Source organism: Miniopterus schreibersii (genome assembly GCF_964146895.1).
Source record: "Miniopterus schreibersii genome assembly, chromosome: 16".
NCBI classification, from domain to species: Eukaryota; Metazoa; Chordata; class Mammalia; order Chiroptera; family Miniopteridae; genus Miniopterus; species Miniopterus schreibersii.
Window position 1 is genome coordinate 33,891,637 of NC_138116.1, and position 24,285 is coordinate 33,915,921.

General features: G+C 48.8%; 1 protein-coding gene across 2 annotated transcripts; it reads right to left on the reverse strand.

The window, feature by feature from the left end:
* Positions 1–8,660: 8,660 nt before the first annotated feature.
* LOC308568473 (uncharacterized protein C17orf100) lies at positions 8,661–24,249 on the reverse strand. Of its 2 annotated transcripts, XM_081161459.1 has the most exons (3): positions 23,229–24,249; positions 18,959–19,066; positions 8,661–9,833 (listed from the first exon to the last, which is right to left on the reverse strand). In XM_081161459.1, exon 1 carries the CDS (start codon positions 23,940–23,942, stop codon positions 23,544–23,546), a length of 399 nt encoding a protein of 132 aa, XP_081017585.1. In that variant the 5' UTR covers positions 23,943–24,249; the 3' UTR covers positions 8,661–9,833; positions 18,959–19,066; positions 23,229–23,543. The 2 variants fall into 2 exon arrangements, with proteins under 2 accessions (XP_081017585.1, XP_081017586.1); XM_081161460.1 differs by lacking the exon at positions 18,959–19,066 and having other exon boundaries at positions 8,978–9,833; positions 23,229–24,223.
* Between the last annotated feature and the right edge of the window lie 36 nt (positions 24,250–24,285).

A 24,285-nucleotide genomic window follows, 5' to 3' on the forward strand; every position in this document is an offset into this window, starting at 1 on the left:
GCCTGTGTTTTCCGAAATGAGATTTCCACCCACTACAAAACCTGGGTTCTGGCAGGAAAAAAAGAGAGGGAGCTATTGGTTAGGTGATGAACAGGGCCGGTGTTATCCTTTCAGAGGTGCCCTTGCTCCGGGCTACTTGAGTGGTCCTCTTTCCATGGAATTCAGTGGAAATAAGTTCCTGGGAGGGAAGAGAGTATGTGGTTATCTGGTCAAGGGCATCAGATCTGCTTCCAGTTTTAAAGGCCAAGACTCCTCCAGGAGACCCACTGGATTAGGAGGCTAGGGTCTGAGTCATAAACTGAGCTTGGTCCAAACATCTGACACAACAAGTCAGTCCACTCTGTGGGCCTCAGTTTCCATCAGGAAAGGGCTGGACTAGAGGATCTGTGAGACCCTGTCCCCCTTACCCCATACGATCCTCCATCTGCATTGCATGGTCCTCATGCTGTGTCATCTTGGAGTCTGTCATACAGCCTACCTACCCTGTGCCCATCTGGGTCCTAGCCATTTGCTAAAAGTCCTTTCAGATCTTTTCCCAAGGTCCATATTTTGTCTCTCAGATTTTGTAAAGTGGTTCTACCCAAGACCCTTGGGTTCTCTCCAAGGCATCTGGATCAGACCTTGGGGCCTGAGGTTAGCTGAACACATAATCCTAAGCAGGACTGCTCTCAATTGCTTTGCCAGGGGGTCCACAACGATCCTGTACATTCCAAAGATCAGAACCTGGGGTTCCCTACCCTCTGATCCCACAATTGGGATCCTTCCCTGTCCCTCTGAGCTGAGAACTTCCTTAGGGAAAGACAGGGGCGGTCGCCTCTGGCAGGACCAGTGAGCATGGCATCTCCTGGGATGCACCAAGTTCTCTCCCCTCCCTGTCGTCTCTCGAAGACAAAGGAAAATAATGGATAGTGAGGCTTTTGCTCTGAACTCCAAGCAGGGAATCATGTCAGTAGCAGAGCCCAGTTCTCAAAATCAATATGAACAGTCTTGGGTAAGGCCCCTGATGGCACATTCCTGTTTGTGGAAATAAAGACCAAATGCTGATTGATTAAAAATGATACCTTGCAGTCCTGTTCTTGGCTCAGAACTCTTCTAGGACTCTCTCTCCCTGGCCCCTCAGCTTCTTAAAAGCTTGGTCTCCCAACCCACCAGGGAAGCTCCTTTTCACATTAAAATATTTCATCAAGATGAATCTTCCAAACCATGGGATGGGTTCTTACATTCCTTAACAGAAAGCTTACCATTTCAGGCTGCAGGCCTTGCAATCAGATATTCAGCTGCTTTTCCCTGGTGCCCTGAGCCAGGGCTCACGTTCTCCCTTCCCTGCCCAGGGAATGTCTTCCTTGATCTGCTTGTCCAAACACCCACCGCACCCTCCGAGACGCAGGCCGACTGCTGGCAGCTCTAGAGCAGCGCTTATGCCCCTGCTTCCAGCTACCGAGTGGAGAGAGGTACTAAAATTCAATCTTAGGACCCCAGTCAAGACATTTAAACTGATTTTTATACTTAAAAAAATATGAACACGGTAAAAGAAACTTCAACAGTACAAAAAGTATTGAGACATATCCCTCCCACCTCAGACCCAAGGCCTCCATCCCCCAGAAAGACAGGCACTGTTGGCAGTTCCTTGTCCTTCCAGAGACGTTACATACATGAACTTCTGTAAGAGATGCACACCCTCTTTGCTGTGTAGGGGAGCATAGCATGTACATTTGCTGTCCTTGTTTCCACCCCCACTCCATTCCTCACCCCCACCCCTGCTAAATTTATTTGGAGATCATTCCACTTCAGGACACAGTAAGTTTGACTAGAGTGGTGGTGTTTTCAGTTCAATAAATTTTGTTTTTAAGTTGAGGCAAAATTAAATTCAGTGACTAGCACAGATCTTACGTGTACAATTCAACGATTTAGACAACTGTACACGTCGGGTCAGCAACAGCCCATTTCCGTCTCCCTCCTTCCCGAAAGTTCTCCTGCCCTTTCCAGTCATCTGCACCCCCTCTAGGCGACCACTGTTCTGATTTCTGTTACCATGGGTTAGTTTCCCCTGTTAGACTTCCCGTGAATGGAATCCTACAGTACATACTCCTCTGTGTCAGATTTATTTTAACAAAATGCTTTTGAAATTCATTCCTGGTGGTGTGTGTGAGAACTTCCTTCGGGAAAGGCCTGGGCCGCCGCCTCCGGCAGGACCAGTGACCAGGGCATCTCCTGGGACGCGTGAAGCTCTCTGGCCTCCCATTCATTCCTTTTATTATTGTTGCTAAGGGGCGTTCCATCAAATGACTATGCCTCCGTTTGTTTTTTTCTCCTTTGATGGACATTTGGGCTGTTCCAGTTTGGGGCTATAGTGAATAAAGCTGTTATTAAATTCTCTGAACTAGTCTCTTTGTGGACATGTGTTTTCATTTCTCCTGGACGTATGCCTACGAGTAAGCCTCAGTCTTTTTAAGAGATGCGTAGCATTCCCTTGTAAGTCTATCCATACAACAAGTCCCCTCCTGATGGGCATTTGGGTCATTTCCACTCTTTTGCTAACACTGTAATAAACACTTCTGTACTTGCATCTTTGTGTGCCTGTGTGAGGTGACTACTCTCCTAGAATGAAGTGCTGGCTCAAGGAGTATGTGTATTTAAATATGGGACAGATATTGCCAAATTGCTTTCCAAAAAGAGGTAGTGCCAATATATATTCTCAAGAACTGTGCATGAGACCTTACTCTCACACACCCTTAGCAACTCCGTGCGTAATCAAACTTCTCAATCTTTGCTAATCTGATAGCTGAAAAATGCTATCTCATGATTTTCATTTTCACTACTTTAAATTTCAAGTAACATTGAACATTTTTCACATGTTTATAATCCATTTGTGTATCTTATTTGTAAACGCCCTTTTTCTCATTTTTTGAGAGTTTTTTAAAGGCCTTTTCTTATTAGTTTGTAAGAACTCTTTATATATTAAGGAAATTAATCATTTGTCTGTCATAGGAATTTATGTGAAGCTCTGGTGAAGCGAGTTACTGTTTATTTTTTTAAAAAATTTATTCCCCCTAGCTATTCTCACATATTTTTCCACAAGAATTTCTGAATCAGCTTTCTCTAATTCCAAAAAACCCCTGCTTGGCATTTACCCTTCTGGCTGTCTCTCCTAATAATGTTTCCTTCTCTCTCCAGGGTTTCTTGACTTCAGCACTATTGGAATTTGGACCAAATAATTCTTTTTTTGTGGGGAGCAGCTCTGTGCACTGTGGGATATTCAGCAGCATCTTGGCTTCTATTCACCAGATGCCAATAGCAACCCTACACCCTCCCACCTCTGGTTGTGACAATGAAAAATGCCCGCAGGCAGTGCCAATGTCTCACGGACTCACTCTGATTTACTCTGCTCTCCTCAGTGTTCCTAGAGCATGCACTCCTCTCCTCACCTCCTCTAAATCTCTGCTTGAATGTTCCTTCTCAGCCTGTTCTAAACTACAGTTCCTTCGCCTGCACCACACTCTCTCTACTGTTCCTGGTTTCCCTTTATTGCCCTTTTTATCTTCTAAAATACTATATAATCTATTCCCTTAGTGCTTTATTTTGTTTGCCTGTCTCTCCCTCTCCTTTAAAAGTGTAAGTCCCATGAGAGCTGGGATTTTTATGTTTTGTTCTTTCCTGTATCCCCTGTGCCTAGAACACACCTGGCACATAGTAGGTGCTCAGTAAATATTGAATGAATAAATGAATTAAAAGAATAGATTTGTAGATTGGCTTAGGTGAGAGATGACATCTTGACAATATTGATCCGTCCTACACAATAAAGTGTTGTTTTCCATATATCAAAGCTTCCTTTTATGTCCTCTTGTACAGTTTTACAGTTTCTTACAAGTAAGAAATTCTAAATGTTTTTTCGTAGTAAACATTTGTCCAGCCTGCTTTTTATTTTTCCTATTAGTGGACTTGGGAAGTGAAACTGCCTGACTCACGTGGGTGGGGAATGGGCTGCCAGCAGGCTGCCAGGCCCCAGTGACTTCCCCGGCAGGGTGACCCCGGGGCCTGCAGTGATGTCTGGAGGCCCCTTGTTCCCCATCACCCAGCCCAGAGCTCCTCCTCAGTGTCCTGGGAGGGCCTCTGCCTTGGCTGATGGTGCTTCCTAGGCATCCACCCCCGTCCTGCTCCCTGGGGGGCTCTAGCCAAGAGATATTGATGAGACATTGCTCAGAATAGTCCCACTGTGTGGGGCCTCTGCAGAGACCCAAGGGCTCATCTCTGAGCTCTCCTGCAGAGCAGGTGACACAAGCTAAGGGTGATCTTATCTTTCCTGGCCAGTTCCCCAGTCTGATGGGAGGGGCCCGTGATAGGGGACAGTCTGTTCAGTGGAGTAGCATGTTGGAGGAGAGACCTTCCCTTGGCAGGCTTGGAGAGGTCAGAGAATGACAGGCCTTGCCCCCTGCCTCTGTTTCCCCAGACCCTTGCAGATGGGCCCCTTCTCCCCACCTCCCACTGCACTCTCATCCAGGCCTGAACTGGGAGTGGTGGGGGAGACCCAAAGCACAGGTGAGCTCTGGACCCTCCCCCTGGGAAATGTAACCCTTCTCAGGTTCTGAGAGCTCTGGGCTGGGCATACATTGGGTACTCTGTGAAGGGCTGCCCTTATTTCATCAGCCGTCGGTGCACCCCCTGGAGTCTCCTTTTTGGCAGTACCTATGGGGATGCCTGTCAGAACCATGCGAGCCCCAGGTCCACCCCAAGATCCTCCTGACTGTGCCCAAGGTAGCCTCAGGAGGGTCTGAAACTATAATATAGAGCCACCCAGGGCAGGAATAAGGCCTTTAGAAGCACTGAGCTCCAGAAAGATTATTGGGTAGGTCAACATAAAACAAGAAACATCTGGGAAGCGAGACCAGTAGAAAGTGCTGTGTACTATCCTGCCTTAGGCTGTGCCTGGGACCTCCGTGGGGGGCCCCCAGGGGCCCTGCTCAGAGCCCAGAGCTGGGAGACCCAGCAGGCAGGTCGGGCTGTGTGGAGGCTTGGCCGGGGCCCTGCAGCTTGCAGGGCGGCTGGGCGGCAGGCCCCATGGGGCTGCGGCAGTGTCCCGTGGTTCACCACTCTACATTTATAGCTACAGCGCTTCTCAGTTTACTGTCCCTGCCGTGGGAGGCCTGACTCTCTGCAAACCGCAGCTGTGGTTAGCTGGGTGCCTGCCTAAGTGCTGAGCTGTGAGGGAGGCTCACAAGTTTCCCAGGGCGTTGGGGCCCAGCCCCTGCCCAGGGTTTACCCCGGTCTCTTCCCAGAACCTGGTTTCAGGCTGGAGGGAGCTGCTGGATGTGGAGGGTCCCCTGGTCCCCCTGCCCCAGCTGGCCTCTGTGACAAGCAGAAACCTTGCCAGAGAGCGAGTTGCTCCTCTAGGCCCCAAGGGTCTCTGGGACAGGGAGCTGATGGAGCCGGTGAGGGTGAGCCTGGGATTAGAGAAGGGGCCTACAGACCAGGGCTGGGTTGCCTGCAGCTTGACACTTGATAAGCACAGAGAAAACATCAGCTGCTGCTCCGCAATGGAATTCCTTACCCTGTGGGGTTTCCCGTACAGCCCACGGCCAGAGCGGCTGGCCCTGGGCCTTCCCCGCCCATGGCCGCCTCTCAGGGGACAGCACAGCGCCTGTGTCTCTGTCTAGCTGGGAAGGGGTCTGAGGCCAGGGAGAGGTTGGGGAGGTAGGTGAGTTGTCTAAATGTGCCAGCAGATGGGCCCCCAGTGGGGCCAGGACTAGGACCGTGAGCCTGACTCCAAAGCCCCGTTCTCTTCACTGTGCCAAGTGGACCCCAACTGTTGTCTGAACTGGGGAGTGGGGTCCTGCTGGGTTGCCAGAGCCCCAGGAGGAGCAGGGCCTGGCTCCTGGGCACCCAGCGAGAAGCTGCCCTGCTCTGACTCAGGTAAGGGGCGGCCCAGTCACAGGCTAACTCCCTGTCCTGCCCCTCCCTGACCTGGGCCCAGGGGCCCTGGCTCTGGCCTGTTTTTTGGGAACTCTGGGATTATAGAAGGGCAGGTCTGAGAGGGAGGGAGTCTGGGGCCAGGCATGAGACAGGCCTCTGGGGTGTCTGGAAGCTCATACCCTGCAATCGAGGGAAACCCCAGAGAGCAAACAGGGGAGGGGACAGGGGCAGGTAGGGCCATGATTACTGGGTGGGGTGTGGAGGGGACCCGTGGGATGGGGGTTGGGCCCACCTTGGGGAGGTGAGGCAGGGGGACAGATATCTAAAAACGGAGCTGATTTTCATATAAATAGAATACCTGTTGTGTGTGTTTCTTTTTTAAAGTTAGGATTTATTTCAGGGTTCCCTTCCTCAGCAAACACCCTGCATGCCAGTCCATGGTGGTTTCAGTTGGTGACATGGGCAGCTGGCGGGTTAGGTCATGGTGCAGTTCTTCTGGGTCTCTGAGCAGAGAGCAATTCATTTCTGCTCTGAGTGGCCGTGGATGGCTGCCTGGTCTTTGCTGAGAGATGGGGTCACAGGGAAGAAGCAGGTCCTGGCCCTGCCCTGGAGGGTGTGAGACCTCTTCCAGACTGTACAGGGCAGGGCAGGGTTAAGTCAGTCTGTGCCAATGAGGAAAGGCTTCCCAGGATCTACTCTAAGTAGAGTTTTGAAGGATGTATATGAGTTTTTCAGATTCTCCTTTTTTCCTGCAACAAACAATAAGCACCTACTATGTGCTGGGTGTCAAACTAGTAACAGAGACAGAACACAGGCTCCAACCTGAGAAGTCCAGTAGGACAGTCATGTGAGTGGTGACGTCTTAAATGTTAAAATAGAAGTGTAAGACATATCAGAGGCTGGGGAGGGAACCATCCATTCTTTGTGGGGATGTAAGAATAAGGGTCTTCACAGGGTGCTGGCTGGCTTGTCCTGGGGCTCGGCTGTGGCCAGGAGAGCTGTGTGCAGCAGGAGGTGCACCGGGATTGGGTTTTCTTAGGCACAAGTGCTTAGCAAGTTGCCCAGGGGCAAGGGACCACCAAGCAGCAGCTGAGAGTGGGACTGGTGGGTTCAGGCCAGCTGTCTGTGGATGAGCTGTGTGCTTTGGGGACTTGTGGACAAGCTGTGTGGCCTTGAGCCCCACGCTTGACCTCTCTGAGCTCCATTTGCTCATGCTAAAGTGGAAATCATGATGACAGTAGTCACACGGACTCGGCAGGGGTGATGTGAGTAAATGAGATGATGTGTGCACAAGGTCTCCTGCAGTTTGATAAATAGGAGCTGGTCTAGCTCCTCCCAGTCCCCCCAGGGCTACCGGGAGGCAGGACTGGTGGCAGGAGGGCCACGTGGAGGCAGCAGCAGTGGCATTCCAGGTGTGGGAGCAGGACCCAATCCCACTCTTGCTGTTAGGGGTGTCTTCATGGGGCTGAGAGGTGGTGTTCTCTGGTGGGTCCCAGGACAGGGAGGGGTGCAGCCCACTGGGAGGGGTGCCTATTGGTCCAGGCCTGGTTGTCACAGGGGCTGGGTGTATAAGCCTCGCTCCTTCAGGCTCCTTTTCTGTATTTGGGCAATGCCAGCCTGTCTGTGACAACTGTGCCCAACAGCCCGGGCTTGGCTCACCTGACCCCGGGACCCATTAGTTAGCTGGGGAGAGTGCAGAGGCTCTGAGGCCATGTGGACCTGACCGGGGGAGGCGGGCCTGCTCCAGGGACGGCCCTTCCCTCTGCTCTGGACTCCCGGCTCAGGCCTCCGGCTCTGCAGGGCGCAGCTGACGCATCCCCTAGTTCCCAAGCATCAGTGGTCTCTCAAGGGCCTGGGGCCGACTTCCCTTTACGCAGGCTGTCCCAGGAGGGGCTCCAACAAGCCGGGCCTCGCGAAAGGCACGTTACCTGCCAGTGCTCGGCATCCGAAATAGAATCTTGAGCAGCAAGGCCTTTAATTCCATGTGTCCCAACAGCAGGTCGGTGTGGGGATAACTATGATCTGGCTGGTCTTGAGCTATAATTACGGAGTCAGAATAAAAAATTATAGGCATTGTGTGGGCTTGCTTTAAATATAACGTAATCTATACCGTCCTCTCTCTTATTTGCTAGACTTGGAGTCTTTGGTGGCTGGCACAGGTTTTGCCTGACGTGTAGCGGATAAAAATGGCCCTTGCCAAATGAAAAGGACCCAGCAGGAGGTCTCCCCGGGTCCCTAATGTTCCTGAGTGCCCATGGCCTGCAGCCCGCAGCCCACGCAGTCGGGGCAGCCTCTCTGTTGTTCACATTATCTGCACGTCGCATCTCCCCAACCGGCCTTCCTGTCTCCAGCCTCCCCCGGCCAGTCCACCAGAAACCTCTTTGTACAACAGCCTCGATGCTTAAGAACCCATTAATGCGCCCTTATGCCCACAGGGTAAATCCAAACTCCAAGTTCCTTCACCTTTTGGCCCCAAACCACCTTTCAGCATCTATGTGGCAACAGCAGCTATAGGACAGAGGTGAAGTACACGGGCCCTGGGGTCCAACCGTGTGGGATCACACTCAGGCTCCACGTCTGATGAGCTGAGGGGGGGCCTGGGAAGTGACCTCATCCATGCGCTTTAGCTCCCGCACGACTACCGTAGGCTGCGGTGAGAATGAAATGAGGTTACACACTCCCGCAGCGACCTACGCATGTCCTGTTTCCTCACCAAGTCTGTTTACCTAGTAAAAGGAATCAATAGTCATATTGCCTTTCAAGTCAGTAGATGTTTTTAATGGTGCTTCTTGGTGTAGTTGTGTGTGGTAAGGTGGGCATCCATTAGTTCAACCTCTGGAAAGCAAAATAGAAACAGATGTGCAAAGTCCTAAAACATGTTTATACCCCAGGAGTAGGAATGTAACTAAAGGGAAGACCAAATTGTGGACAAAGATTTATATTTAAAAGATGTTTTTATGTTCATGAAGAACTGGAAATATTTAGGTAACAGTAAGCATTTATGGTGTATCCACTCAGAACACTCTCAGGCAGTCATTAGAAGTGTTTATAAAGAACATTTACTATGTTAGAAATGCTTATAATTTAATTTAAAGTGAATAAAGCAGATACAAATGACATATAGTGGATGATCTCAATGATAAAAAAAATACACATCACCACAGGGAAAAAGTTGAGATGGAGATATAACAGCAGTCATCTTGGGTGAATTTACAGGGTTATAGTTTCTTCTTGTTTTCTGTATTTTCCAAGTATTTCAGAGTAGGCATGCACTACTTTATAATAATTTTTAAAAGAGCCGAATGTTAAAAATGGTATAAATAAAATGAGAGGCTAGAAGTTTATGTCTGAGTTTCCATCTGGCTGGGACTGTCCACACAGTCTGAGATGTGACGGCGGAGACTGGACCTGAGCAGCTGCAGGTCCAGTGCCTGGAGTCAGCAATTTGCCAGCACAGGGCTCCCCAGGTGCATCTGTGCAGACTTCCTTCCACTTCAGCTGCCTTTCTGAAACCTTCCCAAGTGCCCAAGAACCTTCAATGCCATTGGAAGTGGGCAGTGTGCCAGCCCTGCTCTGTCCCTGCCACACCATGGAGTGCTGGTGGCACCCTATCCACCTGGGACAAGTGGGTTTCCCGCCTGAGAGGTGAGCTCCTTCTGCCACCTTGGGCAAGGAGTTCACTGGAGCAGGGAGAGAGGCCGAGCTGCTGTCACGGCTGCAGGCCCCTCTGCTCTCCACACATCTGGATTTTGGAAACCCCACATCCCCAACTGCCAGGATATGCAGGGTCATCTGTTCGAAGGGTGGGAAGCCTGGAACACTCCATTGGAGGGGTCCCTGAAGGACAGCTTGGTCACTCCCAGCCATTTCTCGAAGATGAGCTCTGATGAGGCCACGAAGAGATGAAAAGGGGTTCTGAAGAGTTCCTGGTGGAAGAAAGGGCCCCGTATGAGTTCAGTGGGGGAGAGAGGCCTTAGAGGTCAGTGCCAGTGTCCGGGTCTAGCCAGCAGCTTGTTCGGGCCTGTCTAGGCCTGCCCAGTCAGAAACCAGAGAAAGTCAGGAATCAGAAGCTGAAAGACCATGACAGACAGGCTTAGAGAAAGAGCGAGGACAGCACACAGCAAGAGGCAGAGAGGTGGAGAGGGACAGACTGAGACCCAGTGCTGCAGGCAGGGAGGCCATCCCCAAGGGCGACTCCCAGGAGGAGACCAGCACCTCCAACACCTCATCCCGGCTGTAGTCAGGGAAACATAATTAGAGGAGCCTGCTGTGCCACTTCACGCCACTAAATTAGCACCCATTAACCAAATGATACCATTCCAGCTGCCCAGGGTATGGTAAGGCCAGCTTAAACACACCGCCAGTGGCCCTGTAAATTAGCACAGCCTTTTAGGGAAGAAATTGGGCAATACAGCTCCAGTGCTATTAAAATGCTCGTCTCTCTCTCTCCATGGTAATTCCACTTCTGGGAATGTGTTGCAAGGAAATAATTCAACAGAAAAATGACAGGTTTGTACATAAAAGACGAGGACCACAGAGCTATTCGTTATGTCCAATATGCTACAGTATGGCACCGGGAGTATTGCTTAAAATAGGGGCTATGCAGACTAAATAACAACATTTAGCGATCCTTGTGATATGTGCAAATAAGCAGAAAGTAGAACTATCTGTATGAAAAAAATGACATAAACAGCTGCCTGGATGCCAGGTAGCTCCACCCTTGCTGGTGACCAGTGGCCCTTGACGCCCGGCTGGCCACACAGACACTCCTGTCTTCCCCTGGGACCTGCCCTGCCCAGGCTCCCCGTCTAAAGCTCTCTAACCAAGGAGTCTAACCCACAGACCTCAGACTGGTGGGGGAGACAGTCTCAGCCAAGCCTGCCCACCTAGGCAGCTCATGCTGGTGGCCCTGGGAGTCTGGGTGATGCCCGCTGAGTCACTCCAATGTCACACCTCAAGTTGCTGAACCAGAACAGATATGGTGGAGCTGGGTCTTCACTTAAGAACAGGGATAAAGGAATTTTTCAGGCTTTGGAATATCTTGCTATTTGCAAGCACAGCATTCTCTTTAAGCCAGCTGAAGCCTGGGCTCCCAGTTGGACATGTCGGGATGATGGGAATTTAGAACAGAGTGAAGGCAAAGGAAAGAAGAATTGTGGGTCACTCCTCCTGGCCTGGTCCCACAGGAGGCACAGATCTGATTCTGAACCCAAACCATCCAGTTCTCTGTCTTCCCCTCACCCCTAGTGGCCATCACAGCAGCTGGCAGTGAGCGAGAACTCAGTAAACAGAGGGTGAATGAAAAGGGAAAAGACCACGTAGGACATGAATGAGCATGTGTCACCAAACAATTCTGCCTTTATTCAAAGCTTGTCTGGCTTTCCAAATGTGCCCTCAATGGTGCTCCAGAGAAACTGTGCCCCTTGTGCCTGCCCTGCTTACTGCCAGGGGGTGCGCTGCTTCACAGGGGCCAAGAGCATCAGTGACCATGCCTGTGACCAGGCCCGACCCTGCCCACTCCGTCCATGCACAGGGAGTGAACACAAAGAGGCTCTATCACGGTGTATGCCCTTGATGTGCTTTCAATCTCATGGGAGAGATGGGAGTAAACAAGGAGAATGATGCAGGGAGCAATCAGGCAGGTGCTGTGGAAAGAGGCTGCAGCGGTGGGGTGTGAGAACACCCAGGAAGTGTGCTCGAGGACCCTGCAAGGCTCCTGGGGGAGGTAGAAATGGAGCTGGGCCTTGGACGCAGGCAGGATTTTACCTGGCAGGAGGAACATCAGAGGCCCAGGGGCAGGTGGCGTCCACCTCAGCCTCCCCCAGCTTCTCACTGTGAGCCTGCCCGCAACCCAATTCTGCCCAGACTGACGCAGAGAGAGCAGTGGCAGGCTCAGTCTCATTCAAACGGCTGAGGTCCTGAAACTCACCCTGACCATTCATTCGTTCCTTAGTCCGCTCCTATCATGAACACTTATTGCACACCTGCTCTGAGGTGCCATGACAAGTTCTGAGGGATACAGTGACAAACAAGTCAAGGTCTGTGCCCTTCCAGTGGGGAAAACAGATAACAAAGAAGTGACAAAATAAATTCACACTGGAGAAACATATAAATTGGGTTAGGGGATAAGAGTAATGAAGGTGGGAAAGGAGGTGGAGGGACTTAATCAGTAAAATCAGTATCTAATTTAACACCTAAATGATGCAAAGAGGCAAAAACACCATTAAAAAAATGCGGGCAAGAGTATTCTAGGCAGCGTACATGGAAGTTAAAACACAGGAATAACCTTGGCCTATTTAAGGATTAGTATGAAGGCCAGTTAGGTGGAAAGGAATCGGGGTGGGGTGGGCTGGGGGCAGTGGCAGGAGGCGAGATCGGAGTGGCGGCAGGGGCTCCAGGAAATCAGAGCCTGTCTTGCTTCAGAGCCAGGCTCCTCCTGCCTTGTCTCAGGACTGGATCCAGGCCCTGCACGTTAATGAGCTTGACCGGGTGCTGGTATGCGCCACCCCCTCATCCAGAGGTGCCAGTGGGTCAGACAAAGACGATGGACAAGCCACGCCTGGTGCGCCATCCTCACAGGGCACCAGATCCTGCCGCTTCCTTGGTGTCACCAGCCCCGCTGACGTGCTTCCCTCCTGTTCCTCCACGGAGTGGCGTCGGAGTAGCGGTGTAACTTGAGACCAGGTCACAGAGTGCGCTGCCCCACAGTGAGCACACGTGGCTGGAGCACCGAGTGCCCAGAGGGCCCTGGTGGCAGATGATGCTAGAGAACCGAAGGCCAACCTACACATAGTACAGGAGGCACAGAAGCACCGCAGGTGCTAGAGGAGGGGGAGGAAATGTTTGAGAAACACAATTTTGGTAGCATTTTGGACATGGATCAGAAGAGAGGAAAGGAGACCAGGCAGACAGGTAAGTTGGGACAGGTGAGTTGGGACTAGGGCAATGCTTGTGGGCAGGTTTCCAGAGACAAAGCAGACGTGTAAGGGGTGGCAATTGTGTGCAAGAAGTCTGAGGGCGCGGTGATTTCTACCAGGCAACTGGGCAGACGGCGTTATTCATGGAGAAAAGCAGGCGGAGGCAGGTGGAAATATGGCCAAAGTTCCCGGGGGGAGTAGAGGAGGCGGATGGGCCAGGTTTGGACGCTTTGAACAGACGATGAATCTAGGCCATCGAGGAAAGGTGTCCAGGCCACGAGGTCTGGTGCTCAGGAGAGGTCTGGGTGGGAGGGACATCAGCTTTCAGGCAGCAGTTGGCACTGTGAGTGCTGGGGGAGGAGTGCAGAGTGAGAAAAGAAGGTTGGGGAAAGAATTCTGGGGGCCACTGACATTTGGGGGGCTTGGGGTAGGGGAGAGGGCACAGTGAAAGGAGACTGGGCCACAGAGCTCATGGAAACCACAGGAGGAGAGGATTTCAAGGAGGGCATGGTTCCCAGTTCCGAATGCTGCAGAAGGGTCAGGGAGGACAGGGGCTGAGAAGAGGCCACTGGCTTTAAGGCCGGGAACTGCAGGAAGAGACCCTGGGAGGGGCAGGTTTGGTGCAGCTAGCTAGGCTGCAAGGGTAGAAAGAGACATCAGGATGGGGAAGTTCAAGTGGTAAGTGCAGAGGGCTCTCTGAGGAAGTCGGCGGGGGGGGGGGTATAAAATAAGATGAACCTTGGCTTGGGGTGGGGTGGGGTGGGATGGGGAAGGGGGAGTCCAGGTTGGAAATAGGGGGAATGTAACATTTTTGCTGACTTAGGCAAGGGAGCAGGAGAGGGAGAGGTGCCCCATGGACTTCCTGCTTTTCTCCCCCACTGCCCCCCAGACCTCAGGCTTCCAGGGACCTTCTGCGCCCTCCTGCCCAACAGGCATCTCTTCCCAAGTGGTTGCCTGGCCTCCACCCTTCCTTGCTCAGGAAGACAGAGCACACTACTGCGTGGCAGGCAGGCAGGCAGCCTCTCTCATCCGTCATGGGACTGGCTACCTGTTAGGAAATCTCGGTGCTCAGGTGCATATGTGGCATAGTGTTGGGAATTTAATGGGGCTGGGCCTTTTTCTATGTTTGTGTATAGATCTTACAACAAATTAAAAAAATTCTTCCTTCTGTTGAGCCCAGATGCATCTCCTTGTAGATTTTTACCCGTTGAGTCTCCCGCTCTCGAAGCTTCCTTCAGAGCAGACGGCAGCGGTGCCTCCCTTGTTTTCCTGTCCTGGGCTTGACCATCCCTGCTCTTCTGAGGGTCTCTGGGATTTCTCCGGAACACACTGCATCTCGCTATCCTTTGAAATAGGATACATTCCTAGAGGAACAGCTATCTATTCCTCTCCTACCAGCAGAAACTAGTGGTTAAGAGCACAAGTGGTTAAGAGCCAGCCTGGGTTTGAATCCTGGCTCTGCTTTTTCCTAGCTGGTAATCCTGGGTAAGACCCGACCGAGCTAATCAAGCTGCGAGGGATGCGTTAGAATGTACACAGTGCTTCCAACAGTGCCAGGGGGAAAGTCAGTGCTCAACGCATGTTTACTGCTCGCAGATGTCAAAGCTCCTTTTGGAAGGGAATATAAAACACAAGAGTCCCCCCTAAGTCAACCTGGGCATGTCACATGAAGATGCTTTGATTTTTCCCAAATGAACATGGCTAGGGCCCAATACTGAATCAGGGGCCACTGGTATGACAAAAACAAGACACCTGAAGCATCCCCAGGGTGTCTGAAAGTCCAGAGACCAGAACTCGGTCAGGGGATGGAGGATGCAAAGTGTCTGCAGCAAAGCCACCTGGAGAATGCCTCTCAGAAGCTGTCACTCCTGCAGGCAAATGAGCTGGGTCTTCTATCAACAACTATCATCTCAGGCTTCTGTCCTGCTCTCCACCTAGGTTTCTGCTCATCCCAGGATCAGCCTTAGCTGCTGTGCAAGGATCTTCTGACCCCTGCTGTCCACTGCGTGTCATGGCACAAACGTGAAGATGGCCATGACTCAGGGAGCACCTCAGAGATGTGCTTTTTTTGACTTTTTTTGACAGTGACTCCCAATGTGAATATATCTTCCTCTGTAACTATACACAAAAGTTTCATAAAGCAATTCTTACCTTTAATATGTGTGAGCACTCTGATAGATTCTCTATTTTTCTATTATATTTCAATAATAAGAGAAATGCTGATTGCAATCCACAGAATTGGTGTCGTAGCCCCAGGCTTTCTCCGGCAGTTCACGAGACATTAATGTACTTTACGGAGTTAGTCCTTTGGTCTCCCCAACACCAGTCAGTGTGCACTACATCCTTTTCAAGCCATTGGCCACACTGAAGGCTGACTGCTTGTTTTTCCTTTAAATCAATTCACTTGAACATTGTTAAATACCCACGGTAGCTTAAGTAAAATACTGGTGAAAATACAAGTTTGAGGACCAGCTGTATTTTCCCCCAAATACACACTGAATAAATGTTTAACTATAGAGATAAAATGTATTTTCATACCCCCTAAAACTATCTTGCACACCAGCAGTGTCTGCATTTCTCACTCTGGGAATCACAGACCTCAGTTCAAACATCTCATTTTATAGCGGGGGCAGTGAGGCCCAGAGAGGTGTGAATTTGCTTATCTGAGGTCTAATTTAAGGAGAGTTATCTCTAGGCGACCCCTGGCCAAATGCTGCACTAAGTCTGTCAGTCTTACCGCTTTGGGAGAGAAGCCCCTCCCCTCAAACATCACCAGAGCAAGGATATCAGTCTATAGATACTATGGCAGAGCCATTTGAAGACCTTTGTAGGTCTCAGACATCCTTATTTTTTGAGGTCCTAATCCATATCATGTCATAAATATTACAATTTATCCACATTGGCACTTATTAATTTCAATTAAAAATTTATTTATTTATTTTTGGTATTTTGAAGCAAATTAATTTTCTGAGCTCCAACGATTTCTGTAGGCCATTAAAAAGTTCACAGGCCTTAGGTTTATAGCCTGTTGTGCCCAGTGGATGAAATGGCCCTGGGTCTGGTAAAAGAGTCTGATCTAGGAAGACATACTAAAGAGAAATTACACATGGAAACCCTCTATCCTGGTCTCTCTGATGGGAAATGTGTTCAGGCCATGGACAATGGAATGCATGACTTTCCAGGGGTGACATCCTTGCTATTCTGGTAGACTGTAGGGGGCAGTGCCGTTTCAGGTTGGCTAAATGCCGTGTGACTGACAGGGGGCTCTCATTAAGTAAAACAAAGGTATCAGAATAGATTGATGATTTTCAAAGGTTTTATTTTGGCATCAGGGCCCTTTTGCAAATGAAATCTCATTAGGCCAAAAGTAGACCTGCTCTACAATGGACAAAGCTCTGATCAGCCCTCTGAATCTAACAGATATGAAGGTAAGTATGTGAAGACATCTAGGAGAATGTCCCCTAGGGATCTGCAAAAACAGAGGGGTTTCCTGAAGACAAGGGCAGGCTCTGAGACCCCTGATCTCCTCCAGGCCTTGATCAGATCTCAGCTCTAAGGAACAGCACAGCAATTTTCAAACCTCTTTTATGGTGGTGCACAGTAAAAAATAAAGCTTATGTTAAGGCAGACTACATTGTACTGAAATGTGTTCACAAAACATGCATTTATACTGTAGAAGAGAATACTGTCTGACACTTGGGCTGGGTCAGGGATGTTTTGGGAATATAATCCACAAACCTCTTCTTGGGAATCAAATATATTTCTGATAAAAAGCTTAAGCAATTTTCTGATGAATTTTTACGGGAATAAGACCTCTAAGAAACCAGTTACCTAGGCACTCAGCTAATGTCAACTTTGAGAGGGACCCAATGGCCTTTAGCTGTCTTTCAATAAATCTAATAATTCTTAACCAGAACTTTTTTCTTGTATCCAGTCTAATAATGGTTATCTAACAATTCTCTTTTCCTATACCATGTCCTTACCAATTGATACGTGTTGAATTGGCCAGGTAGAAGCCTCTTCCCTTACCGTGAGATTGTAATAAGAACTTTGAAACTGAGTTATAAATTGCCTGAAGCTTTTCCCCTCCCTCTGTTCATTCCTTAATGGTGTGATGCACTCTGATATTTCTTCTTCTATTTTATTTTATTTTTTTAAATGTTAACTGCGACCCACTAAATTGATTTCACCAGTCTTTAATGGTTTTGACTGGAAGCTTAAAAACCATGGGGAAAGTAGTCTATTAAGACAGAAACACATTGCTGCCATTAAGAAATGAAACCAGAGAAGGAAACGAGGTAAGATAAAGGCCAAAGAGTGCTTACTCTTCCCAAGTACCTGGCACACGGCAGTTGAGTAACTGTCCTTTGAAACTTAAAAAAAATAATTAAAATTTTAAAAAGGGGGCAAGCCACACATTTTATGTTTGCAATGCAAATAAGAATTTGTATTCAGAATATATAAAGGACTCAAACGTCAAAAAGAAAAAGATAAAAAAGAAGAAAAATGAGCAGAAGATGTGAACAGGCAATTTCAGGAAAGCATAGAGAACGATGCTCCGCTTCTCTGCTAGGCAGGTAAAGGAAGAGAATGGATTATTAAAACTGAGAAACTGAGTGGAGGTGCCCCTTCGCGCTCACACTCAGACCCCTGAGCAGGGGTATCAGCCAGCTGGTACTGGGCGTGGGTAAAACTGCTCCTTCAAATACCAGAAAACTGCCAAGTGATTCTGCTGCTGCTGAGAAGGAAGGCCCCGAGGTTGGCGGGGTGAAGCGTTGCTGGTGGAGTGCTCCCCTGAACCAGGAGGCTGGAAGCCCACAGACAGCAGGCAGGCAGAAGTCGCTCCCCCCTCCAGCCCGGAAGGCTCCCTCCAGTGCCCCCTGGTGGCAGAGTGCAACACGGGGCCAGGCAGCAAAGCGGAGGCGTGGTTTGCAGAGTTACAGCCTCCGCCGCAAAGCGGAATGTGGAAGGATTTGGAGTCAAGGGACAAAAACAGAAATGCCACAGCCCATCACACTGGCTAAATGAAATTCCATTCCAAAAGGAGGAAAAAGTTGTTTCTAACACCATGCGACTATTCTATATGGAAAGATGCTATTACCGTAAAAATGGAAAGAGTTCATCGCCAGCAAACCTGCACTAGAAGAAACGATTAAGAAAGCCTTTGAAGCAGAAGGAAAATGCTACCAGGTGAAAATCTGGATCTACATAAAGAAACGAGGAGCGCCAGAATCACTAACTATGTGAATAAATATAAAGAGCTTTTAAAAAGTTATTTAAATTTCTTTAAAGGCTAATTGACTGTTTGAAGCAAATATGCTAAGAGTGTACTGTGGGGTTTATAACATTGTATATGTGACAACACTAGCAAAGAGGCTGGGGAAATGGGAGTACACTCGTGTAAGGTTCTTATACTATGGGTCAAGTAGTGTAACATCACGTGAAGGTAGAATGTGATAAGTTAAAAATGTATACTACAAACCCTCACGAAACTACTAAAATAAAACAAAAACAGCAAATAAGCCAACAAAGGGGATGAACTAAATAACTGAAAATACTAAATTAAGACAAAAGGAATAAAGGGTGCAATGACCAGACGGAACAAATAGAAAACAAACAGCTAGGTGGTAGATTTAAGGCCAACTGCATCAATAATTACAGAAAATATAAATTGTCTAAACATTTCCCACAGTAGCAAAAGTGATCAGATTGGATTTAAAAAGCACCAACTATATAACACAACAAATCTATTTTAAATATAAAGATACAAGTAGGTTGAACGTAAAAGTGTGGGGAAAAGAGCACCATCCTAACAATAATAGAAAGAAGGCTGGAACAGCTGTATTAATGTCAAATAAAACAGATTTCAGAGCAGAGACTACTTTACCAAGGACCAAGAAAGCCATTTCATAAAGACAAAGGGGCCAATTTATCAAGCAGACATAATGATGCAAAGTGTTTCTGCACCCGATAAAGAGCTTCCAAAGAGGGAATGAGATGTTTCTGGAGCCTCATGGGAATCACAGTGCTCTGTAGGATTCCATATCAATGTTATTTCTTTAATTCTTCCTCTTCTATTTTTAGTATTATCTATTACGCTCACTGTAAATTGAGCTTGAGGACACTATACCTACCTTTATTTGGTTATCAAAGGAAACCATCCTGGGAGGCAGTAAATAGCGGTGGCAAGTTAGTTTGGCTTCTATGGACTTCATTTTTTCCATCTGTACCATGAAGGTCAACTGTTTAGGAAAAAAAAAGTTTTTAAACAGTGAATTATTTCTCCGGCCTAACAGCATGTATAACCCATACAAGCATGTGGAGCAGCAGAGGCTGGGTCAGATATCCAGGCCTTGGGACCTTGTTCTTAGCCATGCTGGGATGGGAGCAACAGCAAGGACGGAGGACCAGGAATCCTGGGAGATCTAATTGAGAACTTGAGCCAAATACCTCGCTTGTTGGGCTCTTAATTCTTCCCCTGGCTTGTGTGATCTGGGGAAAGAGTATTCTATTAATGGCATTCTTTCATTTTAAGTATTTTCAACAACGGACAGCAAATTCATATGAATTTTATAAGCTTCCCTCAGCTGATATGTAAATTAATAGATTATGAGAATGACAGGTGCTGACTTGTACTTATTTAATTTTTCAAACTGACCTGGTTGGCAACAACTGAAGGCAAGTGACAGCTACTTCCTAGCTCAACAAATCCAAGGGATTAGTAGATGGAGACATTAGAGGCTTTCTTGACCGGCAATGGAGATGACACCATTGCTCTTTGCTCTCCACTGCACACACGTGCTCAGCATTAGATACCACGTCATAGGTACAACAGCACCCTGTGCTCCTTTGAAGCTACCATGAGCGGACAATGTGGGGAGGATGCTGACACATAACATGGGTAGCACACACATATAATATGCAGCAGGTACATTAAGAATTCTGGCAGATACAAGCTTCTTTAATACACAGAATCATTTTGTAAGCTGGGGAATCTGGTGTGTAAAACAGCATGTATGGCAAATATCTTGTCAGCACCCTTTTCTCCAAGTCTCTTGTCTTTTTTGACACTTTCTTGCTCTGTGTATACCCCTTTGGATTTCAGCTTTGAGACACGGAAAAATGAAATTTGGAGGAAGAAGCCTAGGTGACAAAGGATAACAGAAAGAAAGAAGGTTCCGCAACTCTGTATCCTTCCAAGAGATCAGCCACCTAGAAACCAAGTGTTCAGCTTTTTCACAGTAACCTTCCAACCAGTCTCACAGGTACTACTAAGCAGGGGGATCAAAGCAGTTAATACAGAAAAGTCTAGAAGGATATACTCCAAGTTGCTGACAGTATTTCCAGAGGATGGAAATGGAAAGGAATGATGACAAATGATTAAATTTTTCTCTACACATCTTCGAGTTATTTTGTCACATTAAGCACGTATCCCTTTTGTAACAGATATTAATAAAGAACACTGTCAAGAGAAGCAACTGCCTTATTCACTTAAAAACACTGATTAAGAGAGTGTTTGTATGTAATGCACGCACATGGTCTGTCATATGAAAAAGAATTAATAAGCTCACCAAAGACTAAAATTCCAAAGTCTAGTGATTAGTTTCTAGCAGAAGTTTTATGAGGCAGAAGCATGAGGGTAGTCTTGGGTTTATAACATTCCTCTGGCCTGAGCCCCTAGTCTTCTGAGCAGCCCAGTGCACTACCCTATAATGAAATAATGTCAGGCATGACTTAGCACAGTGTCTGGAAGCAGCAAGCACTCTACCTCACAAAAGGTCCCACAGAATCAAAGTCATTCACATCCTGTTAGGTGGGACCAGCTTTCCTCCTGGGGTAAAATCACATACATTATTGAAAGCAGAGATGTAAGGTCTTCTCAAAAAGCAACATATTCCTCTGTTCTGAGAGCTCCTGCCCTGACATGTGACACAGGCCACTACCTTTAAACCTCTCCTGTACTATAATCCTATGATTAGTGGGGTGCTTCCTCAATGGATCATGCTTTGGCTTTCTAAGCTGCTAGAATCTTCAGGGACCTTGGTACTATAGAGATAGATTTCAGACCCAGTGCTTCTTTGTTGTAAGGGGCTGGATAGGGGATAGCCTGTGTCTTGTAGAATGTTTAGTGGCACACAACACACACCAAACTGCTCAAGCCAAAACTTTACCCGCTAGATGCCAGTAGCATCCAAACTCCACAGTTGTGACAAAAATATCTCCAGACATTGCCAAGTGTCCCTTGTGGGGGAAAATTGTCCCCAGTTTAGAACCATTGTTATTGATCAATTTAGTTGTTCTTCAGCCATTCCAGAAGAACCTAAGGCTAGGACTACACATTAATATCCATGCACCCCTCCACCACCAGGAAAAAAACCCCATCCCCAAAACTTGAACTTTTAAACTTTAAGATCTTCTTCCAAGGAGCAATGTAATGTTAACCGTGAAAGTCAAGTTTTCTGAAACATTTATCTAACATTTTAGTGCAAACTTTCTCACTTATTGGTGGCTGCCAAAGGACTATAGGCAAGGAAAACAAAGGTAGGTCAGGCCAGGCCCTGTGGGGATGAGAGGGAGGGAAGGGGTGTTCAGCCAGCTGGTGCTCCCCCAAGAACATGATCTGAAATTCATTCATGCAGCATAAAATGAGTGAGACAGACTGCAGATGATAACTGCTTAGTTGCATGGCTTTAAATACCATCTATGAACTGATGACCCCACATTTTATATTTCTAATCCTCACCTCCCTCATGGTAGCCAGCTTCTTGTATTGAACTGCCACTCAATGTCTCCATGGGGGGCTTGTACAGGAATCTCAAACTCAGCATGGCCAAAACTGAACATATTTTCCCTCGTAAGCCTGAACTTCCCCTAGTATTTCTCATAAATGGCCATGCCACCATACACTAAATTGCTCAAGCCGATACTGAGAAGTCATCCCTGATTCTTCTATTCCTCCTTCCCTCACCTCCATATCCATGGGTCATGTCAGCTCTACTTCCAAACCCATCCCTAATCTCTCTTTTCTCTAGATCCACTCTTGCCACCTTAGTATGAGCCACTGTCATTTCTTCCTAGACCATGGTATTAGCTTCCTAACTAGTTCTTATAGCCTCTCTTGTCCCCTTTATTAGGTTTTCTCAATATCATATATTGGGATTTGGGGCTAATTCTTTGTTTGGTGTATGTGGTGGGGAGAGGCCGTCTCATGAACTGTATGATGTTTAGCAGCATCCTTTGTCTCCAACTACCAGATGCTAGTAGCAAAATTCCCCTCCCCCCTCAAACTGTGACAAATAAAAATGTCTAAATATTGCCAGGGGGAAAGAATCACCCACAGGTGAGAACCACTGTCCTGCATCCAACATACAGAAGCCAGGATATTTTAAAAATATAAATTGCATCATGGCACTTCCCTGATGAAAACCTTCCAATGTCTTCCCACTGACCTTAGAATAAAATCCAAGCTCCTTGCTGTGGTTTACAAGACCTCTACGACATGGCTCCTGCCTACTTCTCTAACAGCCTCTCTTCCATATCATGGCTCTCCCTCCAGCCACACCGGTCTTCTTTCTGTTCCTTTACGGTTCTAGGCTTGCTCCCATCCACTCTTTGCACTTGCTGTTCCCTCCGCCTAGAATGCACTCTTTTCAGATCTTTGCATGGCTCACTGTTCACTCACACAAATGTCAGCTCCAATGATGCTGAGTCAGCAAGGCCATCCCTGATCACACTATGTAAAGAACCCACTTACCTCCATTCTCTACCGCATTACCCATTTACTTCCTTCATAGTGCTAATCAGAACAGAAAACATCTTGCTCTGTCATTTGTTGTCTGCCCCTTCAAGCAGATTGTGAACTCCTGGAGAGCCAGGCCATCTCCCTGGTTCACTGCTAGAGCCCAAGTGCTAGAATACCATCCCAGATAGAGTAGGTACTCAAAAAGCCCCCCTCCGCCTTCTCAAATCTCAGGTCAGGTTTCTCTTCTAAGACTGTTATCCGCATGCATTCTGAGCACCCATCTGGATGGGGGATCAAACCACAACCCCGACATATGCCCTGACCAGGATTCCAACCAGCTACCTTTCCTTGCATCGGATGATGCTAAACCCACTGAGCCACATCAGCCAGGGCTCTACGGTTATTCTTGATTGCTGATGTTGTTGACCTTCATTTTTAACTACACGTAGACCTATGTTAAAAAGTGTGTCGCTGGGGGGGGGGGAGGGGGTTTACCATGTACAGGGCTTGGTATGAAGAAAATAACTGCTTATTTTGAAACATAAACAAAGTCTGTTCCTTGACCCTCAGGTTTTTAGCAGGCATATAATCATTCTACCGGTCATCATTTCAGATTGCTTCCTGTCCCTAAGCAGCGAAGAGACTATGAATCTCAAACTCACCTGGCTCAGAGGTTCAAACAGCCTCTTCGTCCATCAACTCAATTTATACTGCAGCATGGGCCTGAAAACCTTTTGTGCTGGCTTCAAGTTAAAATAGTTGCCTGGGTCAAAGGCTGGCTGGTCCAAAGTGCAGCATGGTCAGTAAGTGTTGGCTGAGTCCCGAAACTGGAGCTCGGCTGTTTCTCACGTTGATTTATGGGCTGTTTGCATGAAATCGAAGATGCCTGGTCCATCCCGCAGCTGCGTGGCTGCACACTGGCGGCAGTGCGGTCCTGGCCGAGGGCCATGGCCCTTTCGCGGCCTCGGGGAAGCCTTTCATCGGGGCATTTTTACATTCTGGCTGGCTGCAGCCCTGTCCCTCCGGGGAGGGCTCTCCACGCGGTGCAGAGACGTCTCCACCCGCTGGGACGAGGCCCGCACGTGGCGGGAGGACGTCTCCGTGCGCTGCGAGGAGGTTTCCACGTGCTGGGAGGACACCTCGAGCACGCGGGGGAGCCGCTTCCCCGAGGGGAGCGCGGAGGGCCTCTCGCTGCGGCGCTGGGAGGTCTCCACCTGCCGGGAAGACGTGTGCACCAGCCGGGAGGAGGTTTCCACGCGGCGCGACGAGCTCTCCACGCGGTGCGACGAGCTCTCCACGCGCACCGTCGACGTCTCCTTGTAGCGGGTGGTTTCCACCCGGGGCGAAGCGGTCTTTCCCCGAAAGGGTGAGGCCATTCTACGGGTGTCACGGGAATGGGGGGTGCAAAGCGGCCTCGGGAGGCCCCGCAGCCCAGCACTCCCCGATAGTCTCGCCTCTGGGTTACATCACAGGGGAAGGGATGATGTCACAATGGCGTGTTACGTCACCGCTGGCACAAAGGTGGACGAGAGCGCCCCAACACGATGACGTGCAAGCACAGGGGTCCCGCGGGGGCTTTTCTCGCCCTTACAGAGGATGGGTCCTGCCCCCGGGCGCTCCGCGGGCCCCGCACCGCGCCCTCGCCGTTTGCGAGTCTGCGCGGGCGGAGCGGGGGCGGAGCCCGGGCCGGCGCAGGATGGGCGGAGCCTCCCGCTCCCA

Coding starts and splice junctions, on each gene's coding strand:
- LOC308568473 (XM_081161459.1), bottom strand. CDS start 23,942: ATGGCCTCACCCTTTCGGGGAAAGACCGCTTCGCCCCGGGTGGAAACC.